This window comes from Salmo trutta, chromosome 17 (assembly GCF_901001165.1).
Source record: "Salmo trutta chromosome 17, fSalTru1.1, whole genome shotgun sequence".
NCBI classification, from domain to species: domain Eukaryota; kingdom Metazoa; phylum Chordata; class Actinopteri; order Salmoniformes; family Salmonidae; genus Salmo; species Salmo trutta.
Genome location: NC_042973.1, coordinates 13,547,403 through 13,571,878, shown reverse-complemented (window position 1 = coordinate 13,571,878; position 24,476 = coordinate 13,547,403). Strand labels below are relative to the sequence as shown.

General features: G+C 42.4%; 1 protein-coding gene across 8 annotated transcripts in view; it reads left to right on the top strand.

Annotated features, from left to right (window-relative positions):
* Positions 1-24,476, top strand: part of LOC115151628 (dual specificity protein phosphatase CDC14AB) — a 66,886-nt gene that overhangs the window by 27,904 nt on the left and 14,506 nt on the right. For all 8 annotated transcript variants that reach the window (XM_029695717.1, XM_029695719.1, XM_029695716.1 and 5 more), the window contains 4 exons: positions 8,911-8,973; positions 9,680-9,767; positions 10,094-10,324; positions 17,768-17,906. In XM_029695717.1, the coding sequence (XP_029551577.1) occupies positions 8,911-8,973; positions 9,680-9,767; positions 10,094-10,324; positions 17,768-17,906 (521 nt within the window). The remainder of the gene's footprint in view (positions 1-8,910; positions 8,974-9,679; positions 9,768-10,093; positions 10,325-17,767; positions 17,907-24,476) is intronic.

Below are 24,476 nucleotides of genomic sequence, written 5' to 3'. Positions count from 1 at the left end.
GCTGGCCTCGTTTCACAGGAGCATTGTAAAATAAGCTTTCTCTCAATGAACCAGCCTTAACAAATGTTTATTTACATATCGAATTTGATTGTCTAACATCAGTTTTAGAACTTCTTCAATTTTTGGCCGCCTGGAGTGCATTGGGCTAAATTAAATTAGAGAGGCCCAAATTGTATTTTGAAACTGCTGTGTTTTGTCATTTATTAATTAATCTGTTTGTACAAATAACATATAGGCCAGGTCATTCAAAAATGATACATTTATATAACAAAATCCGGTATGTATTTTTTTAATTTCACCTTTTAAACAGTTAGGCCAGTTGAGAACAAGTTCTCATTTACAACTGCGACCTGGCCAAGATAAAGCAAAGCGGTGCGACAAAAAACAACAGTTACACGTGGGATAAACAAAAGTACAGTCAATAACACAATAGAAACATCTATATACAGTGTGTGCAAATGGAGTAAGGAGGTAAGGCAATAAGTAGGCCATAGTAGCGAAGTAGTTACAATTTAGCAAAGGTGTTGGCTTTGGCGGTGTTGGCTTTGGGGATGACCAGTGAGAGATACCTGCTGGAGCGCAGGTATGGAGGGTGGGTGTTGTTATGGTGACCAGTGAGCTAAGGCGGAGCTTTACCTAGCAAAGCCTTATAGATGACCTGGAGCCAGTGGGTCTGGAGGCGAATCTGCAGCGAGGGCCAGCCAATGAGAGCATACAGGTCGCAGTGGTGGGTGGTATATGGGGCTTTGGTGACAAAACTGATGGTACTGTGATAGACTACATTCAGTTTTCTGAGTAGAGTGTTGGAGGCTATTTTGTAAATGACATCGCCGAAGTCGAGGATCGGTAGGCTAGTCAGTTTTACGAGGGTATGTTGGGCAGCGTGAGTGAAGGATGCTTTGTTGCGAAATAGGAAGCCGATTCTAGATTTAACTTTGGATTGGAGATGCTTAATGTGAGTCTGGAAGGAGAGTTTACAGTCTAGCTAGACACCTAGGTATTTGTAGTTGTCCACATATTTTAAGCCCCGAACCATCCAGAGTAGTGATGCTGGGCGGGTGCGGGCAGCGATCGGTTGAAGAGCATGCAATTCGTTTTAAGAGCAGTTGGAGGCCATGGAAGGAGGGTTGTATGGCATTGAAGCTCGTTTGGAGGTTTGTTAAGTGTCCAAAGAAAGGCCAGATGTTTACAGAATGGGGTCGTCTGCGTAGAGTTTGATCAAGGAATCATCTGCAGCAAGAGCGACATCGTTGATATATAAAGAGAAAAGAGTCGGCCCGAGAATTGAACCCTGTTACCCCCATAGACTGCCAGAGGTCCGGACAACAGGCCCTCCAATTTGAAAAACTGAACTCTATCTGAGAAGTAGTTGGTGAACCAGGCGAAGCAGTCATTTGAGAAACTGTCACGAGAATTTTGCTATCTCAATGTTATAACTGAACTATTTTATACTCCATCTGTATCTTAGAGGTTGTAAAGCTCTAAGTGTTAATAAACAGACAAAGTCCAGCATACAAAGGATCAGCACTTTATTCAGAGAGCGCTCTGTCCCTCAAAAGCAGAGCCAGTCTTTTATACACACACAAATCCTTATCTTTGGCTACTCCCTGTTCAAACAAACAGTATTTTTCCACTGACCACAGAATAGAGAAAGAACTATCAATCTTGTCACATTCTTCAAGTCTTTCATTTCTCCTCCCCCGTTGGGGCCCCTTGGTTTGAAAACCTCTAATGGTTTGAAAACCTCTAATGGTTTGAAAACCTCTAATGGTTTGAAAACCTCTAATGGTTTTCTGTTATCTGTTTTACAACTGCACCCTGCTTGCATATCTACATAAGAATATAATGCCCTAGTTCTAGAATTCTAACAGAGTTACACACATCCTCAGATTATCTTCTTTTGATTCTAACACATTTCACAGTTATACAGTTTTGGGTGGAATGCTTTAGTCATTACCTTTAAACATTAAAATTCTTCTATCAGAAACCAAGGCTGTTCAGTCTGCCGATAAGAATACGGTGATTGACAGTCGAAAGCCTTGGCCAGGTCGATGAACACTGCTGCGCAGTACTGTCTTTTATCGATGGCGGTTGTGATATCGTTTAGTACCTTGAGCGTGGCTGAGGTGCACCCGTGACCAGCTCGGAAACTGGATTGCACAGCGGAGAAGGTACAGTGGGATTCGAAATGGTCAGTGATCTGTTTGTTAACTTGGCTTTCGAAGAGTTTAGAAAGGCAGGGCAGGATGGATATAGGTCTGTAACAGTTTGGGTCTAGAGTGTCACCCCCTTTGAAGAGGTGGATGACCACGGCAGCTTTCCAATCTTTAGGAATCTCAGACGATAAGAGGTTGAACAGACTAGTAATAGGGGTTGCAACAATGGTGGTGGATAATTTTAAAGCGGGTCCAGATTGTCTAGCCCAGCTGATTTGTACGGGTCGAGGTTTTGCAGCTCTTTCAGAATATCTGCTATCTGGATTTGGGTGAAGGAGAAGCTGGGGAGGCTTGAGCAAGTAGCTGCAGGGGGTGCGGAGCTTTTGGTTGGGGTAGCCAGGAGGAAAGCATGGCCAGCCGTGAGAGATGCTTATTGAAATTCGTGTATTTATCGTGGATTTATCAGTGGTGACAGTGTTTCCTAGCCTCCGTGCAGTGGGCAGCTGGGAGGAGGTGCTCTTATTCTCCATGGACTTTACATTGTCCCAAAACTTTTTGGAGTTAGAGGTACAAAATGCAAATTTCTGTTTGAAAAAGCTAGCCTTTGCTTTCCTAACTGACTGAGTATTGGTTCCTGACTTCCCTGAAAGGTTGCATATCGCGGGGACTTTTCGATGCTAGTGCAGTACACCACAGGATGTTTTTGTGCTGGTTGAGGGCAGTCAGGTCTGGAGTGAACCAAGGGCTATATGTTCTTAGTACTACATTTTTGGAAAGGGGCATGCTTATTTAAGATGGTGAGGAAATTACTTTTTAAAGAACAACCAGGCATCCTCTACTGACGGGATGAGGTCAATATCCTTCCAGGATACCCGGGCCAGGTCGATTAGTAAGGCCTGCTCGCAGAAGTGTTTTAGAGTGTTTGACAGTGATGAGGGGTGGTCGTTTGACCGCGGATGCAGGCAACGAGGCAGTGATTGCTGAGATCCTGATTGAAAACAGCAGAGGTGTATTTGGAGGGCAAGTTGGTCAGGATAATATCTATGAGGGAGCCCATGTTTACGGATTTAGGGTTGTACCTGGTGGGTTCCTTTAGGATTTGTGTGAGATTGAGGGCACATAGCTTAGATTGTAGGACGGCTGGGGTGTTAAGCATATCCCAGTTTAGGTCACCTAACAGAACGAACAACAGTGAGAGACTTATTTCTGGAGAGATTCATTTTTAAAATTAGAAGCTTGAACTGTTTGGGCATAGACCTGGAAAGTAAGCCTGCAAACTCTGTCATTCTTTGCAGTAGATTGCAACTCCTCCCCCTTTCGCAGTTCTATCTTGACGGAAAATGTTGTAGTTGGATGGAAGTCTCTTCCTAAGCCAGGATTCAGACACGGCAAGGACATCAGGGTTGGCGGAGTGTGCTAAAGCAGTGAGTAAAATAAACTTAGGGAGGAGGCTGATGTTAACATGCATGAAATCAAGGATTTTACGGTTCCAGTATTACTGTCGGCAACTTGTTCTACTAGGATGTTTTTTTTTTTTCTTTAAATGAAAATTAATTTATAGCGGGGATGAAGACAACTTTTCAATAAACCCTGTCGTTGGTATAAGGTCATTCTACTTTTTTATTACAACTTGAGGCTTTTTTCTATTCTGATGAATGACCATAATCTAAATGTGATTCTGAGCACCGTGGGTGGACGTCCTAAAGCCGCACACACCCAATGCATATGGATGTTCGGTAAATTTCTCGAATGTATGGTAAATTAAAATCTTGCCGGTCACGTTGTCCGGCGCCTAATTTTCCTAACGAAAACCGTGGTACACACGCACAAATGTACATAGGTGTACACACATACATACAGCACACAGAGACCGGTGGGTCAGACACCACAGTATAAACTATTTAAAACCGCTACAGGATCGGTGGGTCCCCCGCGGGACGGTTGAGCTAACGTAGGCTAAAGCGATTAGCATGTTGTAAGTAACAAGAACATTTCCCAGGACATAGACATATCTGATATTGTCAGAAAGCTTAAATTATTGTTAATCTAACTGCACTGTCCAATTTACAGTAGCTATTACAGTGAAAGAATACCATGCTATTGTTTGAGAAGAGTGCACAGTTATGAACGTAAAGTTATTAATAACCAAATAGGCGCATTTGGGCAGTCTTGATACATTTTGAACAGAAATGCAGTGGTTCATTGGATCAGTCTAAAACATTGCACATACACTGCTTCCATCTAGTGGCCTAAATCTAAATTGCGACTGGGCTGGAATAATACATTAAGGCTGTTCTTTTGCATTTCAAAGATGATGGTACAAAAAAATACGAAAAACGTATTTTGTTATTTGTATTTTCTTTTACAAGCTCTGTTATTCTCCTACATTCCTCTCACATTTCCACAAACTTCAAAGTGTTTCCTTTCAAATGGTATCAAGAATTTGCATATCCTTGCTTTAGGTCCTGAGTTATAGGCAGTTAGATTTGTCATTTTAGGCGAAAAAAAAGCAACAAAACAAAAGGGTGGATCCTTAAGAGGTTTTAAAGGGATTTCCTTCCTTTGTTAACCTTAACATGGCACAGAGCAGGAGTAGTACATATTCACCGTTGTTTACTGTGGCTGGCAGAGGGCTTCATTCACTGTGGTACCTACTGCCCAGGAGAACTGAGAACAGGTACTTAACACAGACCTGGGGGAGAGAGCAGCTCACAGACAGAGGTCAACACTACAGACCTGACAGGGAGAATAGGGGATGGAAAAAGACTGTGTGCATGCACGTGCCCACGGCACGTTCACGTATCTGTTTGTGTGCATCTTTGTCCACTCTGTTTCCCTGTCTGAACTGGGTAGTCTCCTACTCTGCCTTTCTGTTGATTTCTGTTTTATAAAGTGATTTGACATTTCATTGTTTTTTATGAATTAATAAAAAAAATGTAAGGTCCCTAAGAACACAGTGGCCATTATTCTTAAATGGAAAAAGTTTTGAACCACCAAGACTTCTTAGAGCTGGCCGTCCAGCCAAACTGAGGAGAAGGACCTTTGTCAAGGAGGTGACCAAGAACCCAATGGTCACTCTGAAAGCGCTCCGGAGATCCTCTATGGAGATTGTTTTCCTTCTGGAAGGTTCCCCCATCTCTGCAGCACTCCACCAATCAGGCCTTTACGGTAGAGTGGCCAGACGCTAGCCACTCCTTAGTAAACGGCACCTAAAGGACACTCAGACCATGAGAAACAAGATTCTATGGTCTGATGAAACTAAGATTGAGTACTATGGCCTAAATGCCAAGCGTCACGTCTGGAGGAAACCTGGCACCATCCCTATGCTGAAGCATGGTGGTGGCAGCATCATGCTGTGGGGATGTTTTTCAGCGGCAGAGCCTGGAAGAGTAGTCAGGATCGAGGGAAAGATGAACGGAACAAAGTACAGGGAGATCCTTGATGAAAACCTGCTCCAGAGTGCTCAGGACCTCAGGCTGGGGCAAAAGGTTCACCTTCCAACAGGACAATGATCCTAAGCACACAGCCAAGACAAGACGCAGGAGTAGCTTCTAGAAAAGTCTTTGAATGTCCTTAAGTGACCCAGCCAGAGCCCGGACTTAAACCCAATCGAACATCTCTGAAGAGACCTGAAAATAGCTGTGCAGCAACGCTCCCCATCCAACCAGACAGAGCTTGAGAAGATCTGCAGAAAATAATGGGAGAAACTCCCCAAATACAGGTTTGCCAAGATGACTTGAAGCTGTAATTGCTGACAAAGGTGCATAAACAAAGTACTGAGTAAAGGGTCTGAATACTTATGGAAATATATTTCAGTTTTATTTTTAATACATTTGCAAACATTTCTAAACCTATTTTTTTGTAATTTTTTGTTATTATGGGGTGTTGTGTGTAGATTTGATTGGGGGGGGACGACAATTGAATCCATTTTAGAATAATGTAACAAATGTGAAGGAAAAGAATGTGGAATAAGTCAAGGTCTGAATACTTCCTGACTGCGCTGTACACTACATCTTATTATTGACAGCCAAGTCAAAGGGTCGCAAAATGCGACTAAATGGTTGCGAAGTTCACCAACAATGTTTCAACTAAAGCCTTAATAAACTACTCAAGTCTTATTAAACTGGGACAGGGGAATGGTGATATGAAGATGTGTGACGAGTGCCTGTAATGGCCTGACCGGAAAGGAAATGCGTAACAGAGTAGCTCATGTTGGTGTTATGTGAGGAGCAGAGTTGGCCATCTAGCAATTCTGGCAAATGCCAGATGGGCTGCACTACTTGTTTAATGGGCTGGTCAAAATTGACACACAAAAATATTTGATAAAGGGAGAGAAAAAAATAAAAGGTGACATGGCCAGCGGCCCATGGGCCTGCTAATATTGTTTTATTTTTTTTGCACAATTTCTTTACTTATAATGAGCTTTTGGCTGATCAGCTGCCCACTGACCAAGATGGACCGGCCTGGGTTTCTCACATTCAAAGTTAAAAAGCGGCATCAGCGAAGAGACGTCATCCGACTCTCAGCTCAGATTGTGGTTTGTAAAAAACGGGAAGGCTCCCTATAAAAGTAGACAGAGCACATTCTACATTGTCACCTCACTCAAAACAACCTATTTTTGGGGCTGCTAAAACCCTGATTTTATCAAACAGTAAAGTGCATTGTCATCTTTTAATGAAAGTTTTTGCCCTGTGCCTGTTTCACCTGGGCATGCTGCTGTGATGAGCAAACCACTCTCCTCCAAATGCAAAAAAAACGTGCTCTGATTGTATAACATTTCAAAATGCAGTTGCAGGAAAAAACACCTCTTTGGAAGCTTTGTCCCCTTTTCCCTGTTGAAGAGAGGAGGGTCTCAGATTTCTGGAGGTATCATTTCTGTATGTCAACTCTATTTGGCTTAATACCAACTATTTTACAACCAAGATGTTTGATATGGAGCGGCGCCCTCCCTGAAATGTGCACCGGCCATTGCAATTTGAACTTCCTTCAAGCAGCACACACAAATAAATTGTATCAGTGAGTAGAAAAATGGCTTAATTGCCAAAGTCTCGCACTATCCCTTTAAGACTCAACTGGTGACATGACATGCTATAGACTAATAAACTATCTGGTTCGCATGGAAACCGCCGCCTAGCCTGCTCAGTGTAGAAGTTTCAAGTTTTATTAGTCATATGTACGGGATACACATGGTATACACCATCCAACGAAATGCTTACCTGCAGGTTCCTTCGCGACAATGCAACAACAACAAAAGATAAGAATACGAAAATAAAGTAAATGGCTCTGACTATAATAAACATTTTAGCATGAGTATGATACAGGAAGGTACAGTTTATAGTCCAATATTTACACATTTGTGGGTGTGTGAGTGCATGTTTGCTAAAGTGCAGAGAATCAGAGCAGGTGGTCAGTCCAGTTCAAGTGTTCGGCAGTGTGATGGCTTGTAGATACCAACAGGCTCAGAGACAGTTTCTATCAGACCTCATGCTCTGATACTGTCTGCCCGACGGTAAGGGAGTGAACAGCACATGGCTGGGATAATTTGTTCACAACCAGTTTTGATTTAAGAACAAAGCCCTGGTCTTCCCGTCTATCTCACTTTTTGGATTATCAACTGGATAAAAGTAAATAAAAAAAATCTCTTAGGCTATTATACTGACTTTGGAGTCTGTGACTGATCTAGACATGAGAAACCAGAACTGTGAAGTCGGTGTCCAGTCCATTAAACCAGTTGATAATTGATTTCCGGTGGATAAAGAACCAGTCTAAACTGCCGGACCTCCAGGACTTGAGCTAAAAAATAAAAAGAAGGGGGCGTTCAGCCGAACAATAAAATTCACTAAATAATTTACTTCCTTGTACAGTGTTGTGAATCACGACCACCTAATACTTATCGATAACAGTTCACAGCATATGGCTCTTACAGTGTAGTACTGGGGGGGTGTGTGTAACTCAATATTTGGTGTTCCTATTGTTTGGTATACTCAGTGTATTAGAGGTTAAAGTGCACAAATAATTATCTTTAGTGATTTAGCCTCGTACTTAGCGACCGCATCGTGTCACGTTGTCCTGCCAACAATTACAGTACCACATACCATCTTGTTTTTATTATTGCTTTACTATCCCTGTCCTTTTAAGCAACAATTATCAACATGGCTTAGTTTGATACAGCTGTTAATGTCTGCGGGGGTCACTTTGCTGATCTCCGCCATAACAGATTATAATCCGTCATCATGATGCTGCATCAGGCTTCCCAGCAGACCGAGGGTTTGAGGTCAATGTAGTTCTGGGGCTGCCTGGGTCACTAGTTTTGCTTGGTCATGAATCAGTTGAGACACACACAGGCCTGGCCTCCACAATCACCCGACCTCAATCCAATTGAGTTGGTTTGGGATGAGTTGGTCCACGGAGAAAAGGAAAAGCAGCCAGCAAGTGCTCAGCAGATTTGGGAAATCATTCTAGACTGTTGGAAAAGCATTCCTCATGAAGCTGGTTGATAGAATGCCAAGAGTGGGCAAAGGGTGGCTACTTTGAACAATCTCAAATATCAAAAAATATTCTGATTTGTTTAACCCTTTTTTTAGTTACAATGTGATTCCACATGTGTTATTTCATAGTTTTGATGTCTTCACTATTACTCTACAATGTATAAAATAGTCAAATTAAAAACCCTTTGAGTAGGTGTGTCCAAACTTTTGGTACTAATATATATATATATTTTTATTTTAAACGGTCTCTGCTCTCTTTTCTCCAGGCCCTGCAACATGGATTCTTTGACTTTGAGACATTTGACGTGGACGAATATGAGCACTACGAGGTAATGTTGTCATGGTGACCTTGGACCCGCTCCAATAATAAGTGCCCGCTCATCAGTTTGAATGGCGAAACATCTGTAAAGGCAAACCGCAGCACCCCTACAATATTCACAATCCCACTCTAAGATGTTACGAAACTTTGAGCTCCACTGACGACCTGACGTGACCTTTTAGATTCATGAATAGTCTTCTGTGAGCGTTATCAGTTTCATTTGACCCAACTCTGCAAAAACAGACAGAATATTGTCACCAAAAAAAGTGTTTGGCACTTGGTCACTAAAACAAAAGCAGCAAAGAAGAGGGAATTGTCCTTTGCAAATTGAGCGCTTGTTGATAATGACCTATTGCATACCAAACTAGCCTGTCTGTGCCGTCTTGCCATTGTTGCTCCCAGATCGGTTTGTGCAGTCTTGCCCACCTGCAGTGTAAGGTTACTGAAGATGGCTACTAACTGGAGGCCAATCTGATTAAGTAAAGGCTAATGTCTTAGGAACATTTTTCAGTCAGAGCAAAATGTCCATATCAGTCTAGGCCCCTGTTTGATGTGTCCTTTTATTTTTTATTTTTGTACCTTTTTTATTTAAACAGGGAAATCCCATTGAGACCAAAGCCTTCTTTACAAGGGATCCCTGCATATACACAATTATACAGATTCACATTTCCAATCAGTCGAGTCAATCAGTCTTCTCCCTTCTCTCTGTGTTATAGCGAGTGGAAAACGGTGACTTCAACTGGATCGTGCCGGGGAAGTTTCTGGCCTTCAGTGGACCCCATCCCAAAAGTAAAATAGAGAACGGTGAGACGAGTTTTGGATTCAGTCCTTGACCTTTTATGTGCTCTTCCCCTTTTAAGAAAAACAACCACTGTTCCAGAGTAATTTAGTACAGTTGTCTCGACCGATGAACCTTGACAGGGTTCAGGTTTAGATTCACGTAGACTTTCCCTATGCATCTGTTCTCGCTAATCCTTTCTCTTCTGTAACAGCAGATGGCACCATTAGTGTAGTAATACATTTGACAACATACTAAGGAAGATTGCTCTATGCTTCAACATAATCAGTTTTCCTTACCTATGTTTTACACAAATTAGCTTACCTTTAATCTCCTCCCCATCCCAACCCAGGCTACCCTCTCCATGCCCCAGAGGCGTACTTCCCCTACTTCCGGAAACACAACATTACCACGGTGGTGCGGCTCAACAAGAAGATCTATGACGCCAAGCGCTTCACGGATGCCGGCTTCGACCACTACGACTTGTTCTTTGTGGATGGCAGCACACCCAACGACGTCATCACCCGCCGATTCCTGCACATCTGCGAGAGCACCGATGGAGCCGTGGCCGTTCACTGCAAGGGTGAGACACATACACACACACACACACACTGCAGTATCTGTTGAGATGTTTAAAATAGCTTGCCTGGCATATGGACTCTGATTTTTTTGGGACTATATTGATGTATTGCATTGGTGTGCCTGGCAAGCTAAATCACGCGCACCCTGACTATTTAAAATATGTGAAGAGGGATTTTAGAGTTCACTCTTCAGTTCAATGTAGTTTGGCTGCCATGTTGGCGGAGCCAAGTTAATTAGTAATGCAACGCTCAACTGTAGGCTAAATTTTGTATTCTTGGCCCTGAAGGGCTGTTTTATGCAGGTCTGATACTTTGCTTAACAAGTCACATAATAAGTTGCATGGACTCATGCTGTGTGCAATAATAGTGTTTAACATGATTTTTGAATGACTTCCTCATCTCTGTACCCCACACACAGAATTATCGGTAAGGTCCATCAGTCGAGCAGTGAATTTCAAACACTGATTCAACCACAAAGACCAGGGATATATTCCAATGCCTCGCAAAGAAGGGCACCTATTGGTAGATGGGTAAAAATAAGAAAAGCAGACATTGAATATCCCTTTGAACATGGTGACGTTGTTAATACAAAGTGTTCTGTTTGGGGCAAATCCAATACAACACATTAATGAGTACCACTCTCCATATTTTCAAGCATAATGGTTGCTGCATCATGTCATGAGTATTCTTGTAATCGTTAAGGACTGGGGAGATTTTCAGAATAACAAATAAACAGAATGGAGCTAAGCACAGGCAAAATCCTACATGAAAACCTGGTTCAGTTTTCTTTCCACCAGACACTGGGAGATGAATTCTCCTTTCAGCAGGACAATTTTTATTTATTTCATCTTTATTTAACCTGGTAGGCTAGTTGAGAACAAGTTCTCATTTACAACTGCAACCTGGCCAAGATAAAGCAAAGCAGTGCGACACAAACAACAACACAGAGTTACACATGGAATAAACAAACATACAGTCAATAATACAATAGAGAAAGTCTATATAGACAGTGTGCAAATGAGGTAGGATAAGGGGGGTGAGGCAATAAATAGGCCATAGTGGCGAAATTATTACAGTATGGCAAATTAAACACTGGGGTGATAGATGTGTGCAAGTCGCGATACTGAGGTGCAAAGGAGCAAAATAAATAACAATATGGTGATGAGGTAGTTGGATGGGCTATTTACAGATTGGCTATGTACAGGTGCTGTGATCTGTGAGCTGCTCTGACAGCTGGTGCTTAAAGCTAGTGAGGGAGATATGAGTCTCCAGCTTCGGTGATTTTTGCAGTTCGTTCCAGTCATTGGCAGCAAAGAACTGGAAGGAAAGGCGGCCGAAGGAGGAATTGGCTTTGGGGGTGACCAGTGAGATATACATGCAGGAGCGCATTCTGCGGGTGGGTGCTGCTATGGTGACCAGTGTGCTGAGATAAGGAGGGGCTTTACCTAGCAACGACTTATAGATGACCTGGAGCCAGTGGGTTTGGCGACGGATATGAAGCGAGGGCCAGCCAACGAGAGCGTTCAGGTCGCAGTGGTGGGTAGTATATGGGGCTTTGGTGACAAAACGGATGGCACTGTGATAGACTGCATCCAATTTGCTGAGTAGAGTTTTGGAGGCTATTTTGTAAATGACATCGCCAAAGTCGAGGATCGGTAGGATGGTCAGTTTTACGAGGGTATGTTTGGCAGCATGAGTGAAGGATGCTTTGTTGCGAATAACCTAAAACACATGGCAAAATATATACTGGAGTTAATTACCAAGATGTTTCTGAATGGCCGAGTTACAATTTTCACTTAAATTGATTTAAAAATCTATGCTACATCAAATTTAGTGGTCATATACATGTGTTTAGAAGATGTTATTGCGGGTGTAGCGAAATGCTTGTGCTTCTAGCTCTGACAGTGCAGTAATATCTAACAAGTAATATCTAACAGTTTCACAACATATACCCAAAATACACGTAAATCTAAGTAAGGAATGGATTAAGAATATACATAATGTCAGAGCGGCATTGGACTCCGATAGAGTGGCTTAATATAGAATACAGTGTATACATATGAGATGGGTGACGCAATATTTACACAAAATTAAAGTGACTAAGATACCGTAGAATAGTATAGAGTACAGTTTATACAAATGAGATGAGTAATGCAAGGTACGGAGACATTATTAAAGTGGCTCGTGTTTCATTTCCTTAAAGTGGCCAGTGATTCCTAATCTATGTCTATAGTCAGCAGCCTCTGATGTGCTGGAGATGGCTGTTTAACAGTCAGTGGTGTAGTATAGAATACAATACAGTATATGCATATGAAATGGGTGACGCAATATGTCAACACAATTTAAAATTGACTAAAATAGTGTGGAGTGCAGTTTTATACATATGAGATGAGTAATGCTAGATACTAGGGTTGCAAAGGGTCGGAAACTTTCCGGTAAATTTCCGGAATTTTTCCGGACATTTTCCGTGAGAAGTTAAGCCCGGGAATTTTGCTTAACTTCTTGGGGCTATGTGGGACGTTAGCGTGCCACCCGTGGCGCACCCTATCAACAGCAGTTGCATTTCAAGAGCGGCAAATTTGAAACCAAATAAATGTCAAAATTCAAATTTCTCAAACATACAACTAACTTACAGCCTTTGAAAGATAAACATCTCCTTAATCTAACCACGTTTTCCGATTTCAAAAAGGTTTTACGGGGAAAGCATAAAGTTAGGTTATGTTAGGAGAGTACATTGACAATAGCTGTGTGTAGTGTATTGTCGATTCAAAGACAGGCGTCACCAAAACCATAAAATCAGCTAAAATTATGCACTAACCTTTTACAATCTCCATCAGATGACACTCCTAGGACATTATGTTAGACAATGCATGCATTTTTAGTTCTATCAAGTTCATATTTATATCTAAAAACAGCGTTTTACTATGGCGTTGATGTTCAGGAAATCGTTTCCCTCCAATACCGGCAGTCAAGTCATGACAACAAAATAATTAATTAATATTAGAAAACATTGGTAAAATATTATATTGTCATTCAAAGAATTATAGATTTACATCTCTTGAACGCAATGGACTTGCCAGATTTAAAATTAACCTTACTGGGAAATCACACTTTGCAATAATCTGAGCACTGGGCCAGAAAAATACGCATTGCGATACAGACTAACCACCATGTTGGAGAGATCTAAAATCGAAAATACTATGTAAATAATCCATTACCTTTGATTCTCTTCATCAGATGTCACTTCCAAAGAATCCCAGGTCCATAACGAATGTAGTTTTGTTCAAAAAAGCTCATCATTTATGTCCAAAAACCTCCGTGTTGTAGCACATGATCTAAGCCAGCCGGACTTCACTTCAAGAACGGAAAAAATATATTTACGTTCGTTCAAACATGTCAAACGTTGTATCGCATAAATCATTAGGGCCTTTTTTAACCAGAACATGAATAAAATTCAAGGCGGACCATTGGGTTCTCTTTTAAAACGTTTCGGAATGAGAGTACCCACCATCAACTCGCGCGCCAGGTGTCTAATGGGCCATCACGTTCCAAGGCTCTTCTTCAGTCAGATCTCACTGTAGAAGACTCAAAACACTTTGTAAAGGCTGGGGACATCTTGTGGAAGCAATAGGAAGTGCCAAAATATTCCTCAGCCCCTTTGTTTTTCAATGGTATAGGCTTAAAGTCAATACAACACATCAGGTATCCACTTCCTGTCAGAATCTGTCTCAGGGTTTTGCCTGCCAAATGAGTTCTGTTATACTCACAGACACCATTCAAACAGTTTTTGAAACTTTAGGGTGTTTTCTATCCATATATAATAAGTATATGCATATTGTAGTTACTGGGTAGGATTAGTAACCAGATTAAATCGGGTACATTTTTTTTATCCAGCCGTGAAAATACTGCCCCCTATACCCTAACAGGTTAAACTCTCTAGGGGAGGTGGGACGAAATCGTCCCACACTATTCAACAGCCAGTGACAAATCAGAGCTCTAAATTTAAACCACAAAATGTCATAATTCAAAGTTCTCAAACATAGGACTATATCACACCATTTTATAGATACACTTCTCCTGAATCGAACCACGTTGTCCGATTTCCAAAAGGCTTTACAGCGAAAGCAAAACATTAGATTATGTTAGGAGAGTACATAGACACAAAAAACCACACAGCAATTTCCAAGCAACTAGCATGCATCACAAATACCCAAAACACAGCTAAATGCAGCACTAACCTTTGATGATCGTCATCAGATGACACTCCTAGGACATTATGTTATACAATACATGCATGTTTTGTTCAATCAAGTTCATATTTATATCAAAAACCTGCTTTTTTTTGTTGTTCAGAACTAGCATACCCACCGAAAACTTCTGGTGAATTTACTAAATTACTCACGATAAACGTTGACAAAATACATACATTTTTTAAAGAATTATAGATACAGAACTCCTTTATGCAATCGCTATGTCCGATTTTAAAATAGCTTTTCGGCGAAAGCACATTTTGCAATATTCTGAGTACATAGCTCGGCCATCACGGCTAGCTAATTTGACACCCACCAAGTTTGGGACAACCTAAACTCAGAATTACTATTAGAAAAATTGGATTACCTTTGCTGTTCTTTGTCAAAATGCACTCCCAGGACTTCTACTTCAACAACAAATGTTGTTTTGGTTCCAAATAATCCATAGATATATACAAATACCGCCCTTTTGTTCGTAAGTTCAGGTCACTATCCGAAGGGTAACGCTCGAGCGCATTTCGTGACAAAAAATATTATTTTGAACATAAATAAGCCGCACGTCTGTCTATAAGTACATTGAAAAAAATGAACTTTACACAGGCTTTAACGAAACACGGCTTGTAACAAAAATAAATAGGCTTTAACGAAACACGGCTTGTAACAAAAAATAAAAAATTAGCAGTAAGCTTTATTTGTCTTTTTGCACTGAGTCAATTCCTCACGCTGCTGTTTCCAACGTCTTATCATCGACTCATTAAGACCAAGCTCCCGTGCAGCAGCTCTATTACCTTTTCCAACAGCCAGATCAATCGCCTTCAACTTGAAAGCTGCATCATATGCATTTCTCCGGGTCTTTGCCATGATGAGGGTGACAAAATGACTACCGTAATCAGAATGATGGGAAGTTTGAGAGCGCTCGATTTAATCTAAACAGTGAACAAAAAAGTTGTTTGACCTTAACCCGTTCGGCAATTTCATTGGTGTAATGAAAGCTTCATGCCGCCAAAAAACTGAGCACATCACAGAATGTGTTTTTTTGAGGAGAAAAAAAATTGGAAGCGGGAAAAATCCATATATTAGCTGCGTCATTGTTTAAGCCGCGATGTACAAAGCGTGGGAAAAAAGTTGCGGCTTATAGTCCGGAATTTACGGTAAAAGGTTTATGTTTCTGTCTCCGTATGATATGGTAAATATATCCAATGCAAAAAAAACATCTACATTAAAATGGTATTAATATTAATTTGCATATATTTCTGTTAGTTCCCATATATTCCTGTTAATTCCCACAGTATGTTTCCACCTCTGAATATTCCCCAAAATGTGCAACCCTACTAGATACGTAAACATTATTAAAGTGGCTAGTGATTCCTAATCTATGTCTATAGACCGCCGCCTCTGATGTGCTAGTGATGGCTGTTTAGCAGTCTGATGGCCTTGAGATAGAAGCTGTTTTTCAGTTTCTTGGTCCCAGCTTTGATGCACCTGTATTGACCTCGCTGATAGCGGGGTGAACAGGCAGTGGCTCTAGTGATTGATGTCCTTGGTGATCTTTTTGGCCTTCCTATGGCATCGGGTGCTGTAGGTGTCCAGGAGGGTGAGAAGTTTGCCCCCGGTAATGCGTTGGACAGACCGCACCACCCTCTGGAGAGCTTTGTGGGATGTGGGCGGTGCAGTTGCCGTACCAGGCGGTGATGACCAAAAGTATGTGGACACCTGCATGTCGAACATCTCATTCCAAACTCAAATTTGGATTCATCAGACCAAAGGACAGATTTCCACCAGTCTAATGTCCATTGCTCGTGTTTCTTGGCCCAAGCAAGTCTCTTCATATTGGTGTCATTCAGTAATGGTCTCCTCTGAACAGAGGATGTGTCTGTCTGTTGAACTCTGAAGCATTTATTTGGGCTGCAATCTGAGGTGCAGTTAACTCAAATGTTTTATATTTTTATTTAACTAGGCAAGTCGATTAAGAACAAATTCTTATTTACCATGACTGCCACACCGGCTAAACCCGGACGACGCTGGGCCAATTGTGCGCCGCCCTATGGGACTCCCAATCACGGCCGGTTGTGATACAGCCTGGATTCGAAACCAGGGTGTCTGTAGTGACGCCTCTAGCACTGAGATGCAGTGCCTTAGACTGCTGCGCCACTCGGGAGCCGTAATCAACTTATCCTCTGCAGCAGAAGTAACTCTGGGTCTTCGTTTCCTGTGGCGGTCCTCATTTAAGCCAGTTTCAACTTAACACTTGATGGTTTTTGTGACCGCACTTGAAGAAACTTTCAAAGTTCTTGAAATGTTCCGCATTGACTGACCTTCATGTCTTAAAGTAATCTGTCGTTTCGCTTTGCTTATTTGAGCTGTTTTTGCCATAATATGGAGTTGGTCTTTTACATAATAGGGCTATTTTTTTTGTATTTTTGGGGTATTTTATTAGGATCCCCATTAGCTGTTGCTGAAGCAGCGGCTACTCTTCCTGGGGTCCACACGAAACATGAAACATAATACAGAATGACATAATACAGGACATCAATAGACAAGAACAGCTCAAAGAAAGAACTACATTTTTTTTTTTTTAAAGACATGTAGCCTACATATCAATGCATACACACAAACTATCTAGGTCAAATAGGGGAGAGGTGTTGTGCCGCGAGGTGTTGCTTTATCTGTTTTTTGACACCAGGTTTGCTGTTTGAGCAATATGAGATGAAAATAATCCTACCACCCCTACCTTGTCACAACAAAACTGATTGGCTCAAACACATTAAGAAGGAAAGAAATTCCACAAATAAACTTTTTACAAGGCACACCTGTTAATTGAAATGCATTCTAGGTGACTACCTCATGAAGCTGGTTGAGAGAATGCCAAGAGTGTACAAAGCTGTTATCAAGGCAAAGGGTGGCTACTTTGAAGAATCTCCAATATAAAATATATGTAGCTTGTTTTACACTTTTTTGGTTACTACATGATTCCATGTGTTATTTCATAGTTTTGATGTCTTCACTATTATTCTACAATGTGGAAAATAAATCAAGAAACCCTGGAATGAGTATGTGTCCAAACTTTTGACGTGTGTGCATATAATCTCAATCAAGTCTGATGATGACATTGTTACTTTTAATATGTTCTATTCAATTCCTTATTTATGAAACATTTTATTCTAATTATTTTCACTCACTCATTCTTGTCATCAGCTGGCCTTGGGCGTACTGGCACCCTGATAGGCTGTTACCTAATGAAGCACTACCACTTCACGGCAGCAGAGACCATTGCCTGGATCAGGGTCTGCCGACCGGGCTCCGTTATCGGCCCTCAGCAGCACTTCTTGGAGGAGTAAGTACTCCTAATAGCTGGTCCTAGATCAGTTTCATTCAGCTACATGTCTCATTCATATACACTGAACAAAAATATAAATGCAACAATGTTAAAGATTTTAATGAGTTCCATTTCATATAAGGAAATCAGTTAATTGAAATAAATGAATTAGTCCCTAATCTATGGATTTCACAGGACTGGTAATACAGAGATGCATAAAAAAATTGAAAATATTCTCCAGCATGCCAGTGTCCATCGAAGGTGAGCATTTTCCCACTGAAGTCGGTTATGACGCCGAACTGCGGTTAGGTCAAGATCCTGGTGAGGACAACGAGCACGCAGATGAGCTTCTCTGAAACTGTTTCTGACAGTTTATGTAGAAGTTCTTCAGTTGTGCAAACCGACAGTTTCATCAGCTGTCGAGGTTGCTGGTCTCATACAATCCCTCAGGTGATGAAGCCGGATGTGGGCTGGCGTGGTTACACGTGGTCTGAGGTTGTGAGGCTGGTTGGACGTACTGCCAAATTCTCTAAAACATAGTTGGAGGCGGCTTACGGTAGAGAAATTATCTGGCAACAGCTCTGGTGGACATTCCTACAGTCAGCATGCCAATTGCAAGCTCCCTGAAAGCTTGAGACATCTGTGGCATTGTGTTGTGTGACAAAACTGCACATTTTAAAGTGGCCTTTTATTGTCCCCAGCACAAGGTGCACCTGTGTAATGAGGTATATCTATTTTTTTATTTTATTTTTACTCCCCAATTTTGTTGTATCCAATTGGTAGTTAGTCTTGTCCCATCGCTGCAACTCCCGTACGGACTCGGGAGAGGCAAAGGTCGAGACCCCACCAAGCCGCACTGCTTCTTGACATACTGCTCGCTTAACCCGGAAGCCAGCCGTGCCAATGTGCCGGTGGAAACACTGTAAAGGGAAAGGGGGATACCTAGTCAGTTGTACAACTGAATGCCTTCAACTGAAATGTGAATGAATCAGAGGTGCGGGGGGCTGCCTTAATCGACATCCATGTCTTCGGCACCTGGGGAAACTGTACAACTGGTGACCATGTTTGGTAGCCGGGACCACCTGTGACACAGCCCGGGATCGAATCCGGATCTGTAGTGACGCCTCTAGCACTGCGATGCAGTGCCTTAGACCGTCATCCTGTTTAATCAGCTTCTTGATATGCCACTACTGTCAGGTGGATGGATTATCTTGGTCAAGGGGAAATGCTTACTAGATGGGATGTAAACAAATGTGTGCACAAAATTTGTGAAAAATAAGCATTTTTTTGTGTATGGAACATTTTGGGGATATTTTATTTCAGCTCATGAAATATGGGATCAACACTTTACATGTTGCGTTTATATTTTTTATATTCTTTTTTAAACATCTGACATTATAGTATTTTAGAAGACATTCTTGTCCAGAGCGAATTACAATTAGTGCATTCATTTTGGGATAGCTAGGTGAGACAACCATATCACAGTTGAGCAAGTACATTATTCCTCAATAAAGTAATTATCAGCAAAGTCAGTGTTAGTGGGGAATTACACTTGTTATTTTGGGGGGGTCGTGGGGGTTTATTTAAGATACTCTTTGAAGAGGTAGGGTTTCAGGCGTTTTCAGAAGATGGGTAGGGACTCTGCTGTCTTGACGTTAGAGGGAAGCTGGTTCCACAATTAGGTGCCAAGACTGTCATGATGTTGTTTTCTTGCCTTTGACTGCCAGTTCGACTTGTTCTTTCAGTTCGTACAGGTCACTCAGTTGATGCTGTCGAGGGTGCCTGAAAATGTTTGCAGTACCAATTGTTCGTGCCTCAGGTTATGACCAGTTTTGAGCAATGTTTGATTTGTAAATCGGGACGTGCCGGAACAAAAAGTGAGCGAGATACGAGGGTGACCTGGGGGGCTCTAAGGTACCGGATTACATATAAAAAAAATCACCTTTCATAATAAAGCATTGCATGCATTATCATCGCTTTTGTGTACTGGCATAGAGCAGTAGTGTAGAGGCACTTGCAGAAGTTGCACACATGGGGATTTTTGTTGTTGTTGTAGCCTATTGTCCAGGAATAATATGGCCTTTTTATGAATGCATTTTTTTTAATACCTCAGAAATGATTGAAATGACTGGGTACTTAGACACTGACAAACGCAGAATCTGAGATCAATAAAAACGACCTCATGATGAATCCACCTGTGTGTGTGGAGACGCACATATTGTACAATAGGAGGAAATTACCGTCCTAAAAAAGCTTGTCCGATGACCGGAGGGCTCGTTCCAAAAGCCTAATCTCTCTTGTTTTACTTTGTAAAACAATGCAACGACATGCCTTTTTGGAAGTTGGTCAAATCTTTTGGTAGCCTACAGACAGATTGGTCTCCTCTTTTCATCAGGATCCGTTTGCTTTCCAACCTGGGTTTTACTGCATTTGTATTTGAAATATTGCGAAAGGCCTGTTTTTGGCTGCATGCTGTTCACTGACAGATTTGTCACGCGCTCCCGACTAGGCTATGCCTTGTGATTGAACTACACACAATCCACAGCTAGGCCATTTATTTTCTTTTTATTTATTTGTTTAACTTTATTTAACTGTAGATTCTGCAGATTCAGATTCTTCTCATTTACAACTGCGACCTGGCCAAGATAAAGCAAAGCAGTTCGACACATACACATGCAGTCAATAATACAATAGAGAAAGTCTATATACAGTGTGTGCAAATGAGGTAGGATAAGGGGGGTGAGGCAATAAATAGTCCATAGTGGCGAAATTATTACAGTATGGCAAATTAAACACTGGAATGGTAGACGTGCGGAAGATGAATGTGCAAGTAGAGATACTGGGGTGCAAAGGAGCAAGATAAATAAATACAGTATGGAGATGAGGTACAGTGAGGGAAAAAAGTATTTGATCCCCTGCTGATTTTGTACGTTTGCCCACTGACAAAGAAATGATCAGTCTTTGATTTTAATGATAGGTTTATTTGAACAGTGAGAGACAATAACAACAAAAATCCAGAAAAACGCATGTCAAAAATGTTATAAATTGATTTGCATTTTAATGAGGGAAATAAGTATTTGACCCCCTCTCAATCAGAAAGATATCTGTCTCCCAGGTGTCTTTTTATACAGGTAACGAGTTGATATTAGGAGCACACTCTTAAAGGGAGTGCTCCTAATCTCAGTTTGTTACCTGAATAAAAGACACCTGTCCACAGAAGTAATCAATCAATCAGATTCCAAACTCTCCGCCATGGCCAAGACCAAAGAGCTCTGCCAAGCAGCTTGGTGAGAAGGTGACAACAGTTGGTGCGATTATTCGCAAATGGAAGAAACACAAAAGAACTGTCAATCTCCCTCGGCCTGGGGCTCCATGCAGGATCTCACCTCGTGGAGTTGCAATGATCATGAGAACGGTGAGAAATCAGCCCAGAACTACACGGGAGGATCTTGTCAATGATCTCAAGGCAGCTGGGACCATAGTCACCAAGAAAACAATTGGTAACACACTACGCCGTAAAGGACTGAAATCCTGCAGCGCCCGCAAGGTCCCCCTGCTCAAGAAAGCACATATACATGCCCGTCTGAAGTTTGCCAATGAACATCTGATTGATTCAGAGGGCAACTGGTGAAAGTGTTATGGTCAGATGAGACCAAAATGGAGCTCTTTGGCACCAACTCAACTCGCCATGTTTGGAGGAGGAGGAATGCTGCCTATGACCCCAAGAATACCATCCCCACCGTCAAACATGGAGGTGGAAACATTATGCTTTGGGGGTGTTTTTCTGCTAAGGGGACAGGACAACTTCACCGCATCAAAGGGACGATGGACGGGGCCATATAGCGTCAAATCGTGGGTGAGAACCTCCTTCCCTCAGCCAGGGCATTGAAAATGGGTCGTGAATGAGTATTCCAGCATGACAATGACCCAAAACACACGTCCAAGGCAACAAAGGAGTGGCTCAAGAAGAAGCACATTAAGGTCCTGGAGTGGCCTGGCCAGTCTCCAGACCTTAATCCCATAGAAAATCTGTGGAGGGAGCTGAAGGTTCGAGTTGCCAAACGTCAGCCTTGAAACTTTAATGACTTGGAGAAGATCTGCAAAGAGGAGTGGGACAAAATCCCTCCTGAGATGTGTGCAAACATGGTGGCCAACTACAAGAAACGTCTGACCTCTGTGATTGCCAACAAGGGTTTTGCCACCAAGTGCTAAGTCATGTTTTGCAGAGGGGTCAAATACTTATTTCCCTCATTAAAATGCAAATCAATTTATAACATTTTTGACATGTGTTTTTCTGTATTGTTTTGTTATTCTGTCTCTCACTGTTCAAGTAAACCTACAATTAAAATTATAGACTGATCATTTCTTTGTCAGTGGACAAAATCAGCAGGGGATCAAATACTTTTTTCCCTCACTGTAGTTGGATGGGCTATTTACAGATGGGCTATGTACAGGTGCAGTGATCTGAGAGCTGCTCTGACAGCTGGTGCTTAAAGCTAGTGAGGGACATATGAGTCTCCAGCTTCAGTGATTTATGCAGTTCATTCCAGTCATTGGCAGCAGAGAACTGGAAGGAAAGGCGGCCAATGGAAGAATTGGCTTTGGGGCTAACCAGTGAGATATACCTGCTGGAGCGCGTGCTACGGGTGGGTGCTGCTATCGTGAACAGTGAGCTGAAATAAGGTGGGGCTTTACCTAACAGTTTGGCGGCGAGTATGAAGCGAGGGCCAGCCAATGAGAGCGTACAGGTCGTGGTGGTGGGTAGTATATGGGGCTTTGGTGACAAAACGGATGGCACTGTGATAGACTGCATCCAATTTGTTGAGTAGAGTGTTGGAGGCTATTTTGTAAATTACATCGCCAAAGTTGAGGATCGGTTGGATGGTCAGTTTTACGAAGGTGTGTTTGGCAGCATGAGTGGAGGAGGCTTTGTTGCAAAATAGGAAGCCGATTCTAGATTTAATTTTGGATTGGAGATGCTTAATGTGAGTCTGGAAGGAGAGTTTACAGTCTAGCCAGACACCTAGGTATTTGTAGTTGTCCACATATTCTAAGTCAGAACCGTCCAGAGTAGTGATGCTGGATGGGCGGGCAGGTGAGGGCAGCAATCGGTTGAATAGCATGCATTTAGTTTTACTTGCATTTAAGAGCAGTTGGAGGCCACGGAAGGAGAGTTGTATGGCATTGAAGCTCGTCTGGAGGTTAGTTAACACAGTGTCCAAAGAAGGGCCAGATGAATACAGAATGGTGTCATCTGTGTAGAGGTGGATCAGAGAATCACCAGCATCAAGAGCGACATCATTGATGTATACAGAGAAGAGAGTCAGCCCGAGAGGTCTGGAAAACAGGCCCTCCGATTTGACACACTGAACTCTATCAGAGAAGTAGTTGGTGAACCAGGCGAGGCAGTCATTTGAGAAACCAAGGCTGTTGAGTCTGCCGATAAGAATGTGGTGATTGACAGAGTCGAAAGCCTTGGGCAGGTCGATGAATATGGCTGCACAGTAATGTCTCTTATCGATGGCGGTTATGAGATCGTTTAGGACCGTGAGCTTGGCTGAGTTGCACCCATGACCAGCTCTGAAACCAGATTGCGTAGCTGAGAAGGTACGGTGGGATTCGAAATGGTCGGTAATCTGTTTGTTAACTTGGCTTTCGGAGACCTTAGAAAGGCAGGGTAAGATAGATATAGGTCTATAGCAGTTTGGGTCTAGAGCGTCTCCCCTTTGAAGAGGGGGATGACCGCGACAGCTTTACAAACTTTGGGAATCTCAGATGATACGAAAGAGAGGTTGAACAGGCTAGTAATAGGGGTTGCAACAATTTCGGCAGATCATTTTAGAAACAGAGGTTTCAGATGGTCTAGCCCGGCTGATTTGTATGGGTCCAGATTTTGAAGCTCTTTCAGAACATCAGCTATCTGGATTTGGGTGAAGGAGAAATGGGGGAGGCTTGGGTGAGTTGCTGTGGGGGTGCAGGGCTGTTGGTAGGGGTAGTCAGGTGGAAAGCATGGCCAGCCGTAGAAAAATGCTTATTGAAATTCTCAGTTATTGTGGATTTATCGGTGGTGACAGTGTATCCTAGCCTCAGTGCAGTGGGCAGCTGGGAGGAGGTGCTCTCATTCTCCATGGACTTTACAGTGTCAGAACTTTTTAGATTTTGTGCTACAGGATGAAAATTCTGCTTGAAAAAGCTAGCCTTAGCTAGCTGGCTGGAGTGTGTCAGCAGTTCCTGCAAGAGGAAGGCATTGATGCTATGGACTGGCCCGCCCGTTCCCCAGACCTGAATCCAATTGAGCACATCTGGGACATCATGTCTCGCTCCATCCATCAGGAACTGCTGACACACTCCAGCCACATGAGGTCTAGCATTGTCTTGCATTAGGAGGGACCCAGGGCCAACCACACCAGCATATGGTCTCACAAGGGGTCTGAGGATCTCATCTCGGTACCTAATGGCAGTCAGGCTACCTCTGGCGAGCACATGGAGGGCTGTGCGGCCCCCCAAAGAAATGCCACCCCACACCATGACTGACCCACCGCCAAACCGGTCATGCTGGAGGATGTTGCAGGCAGCAGAACGTTCTCC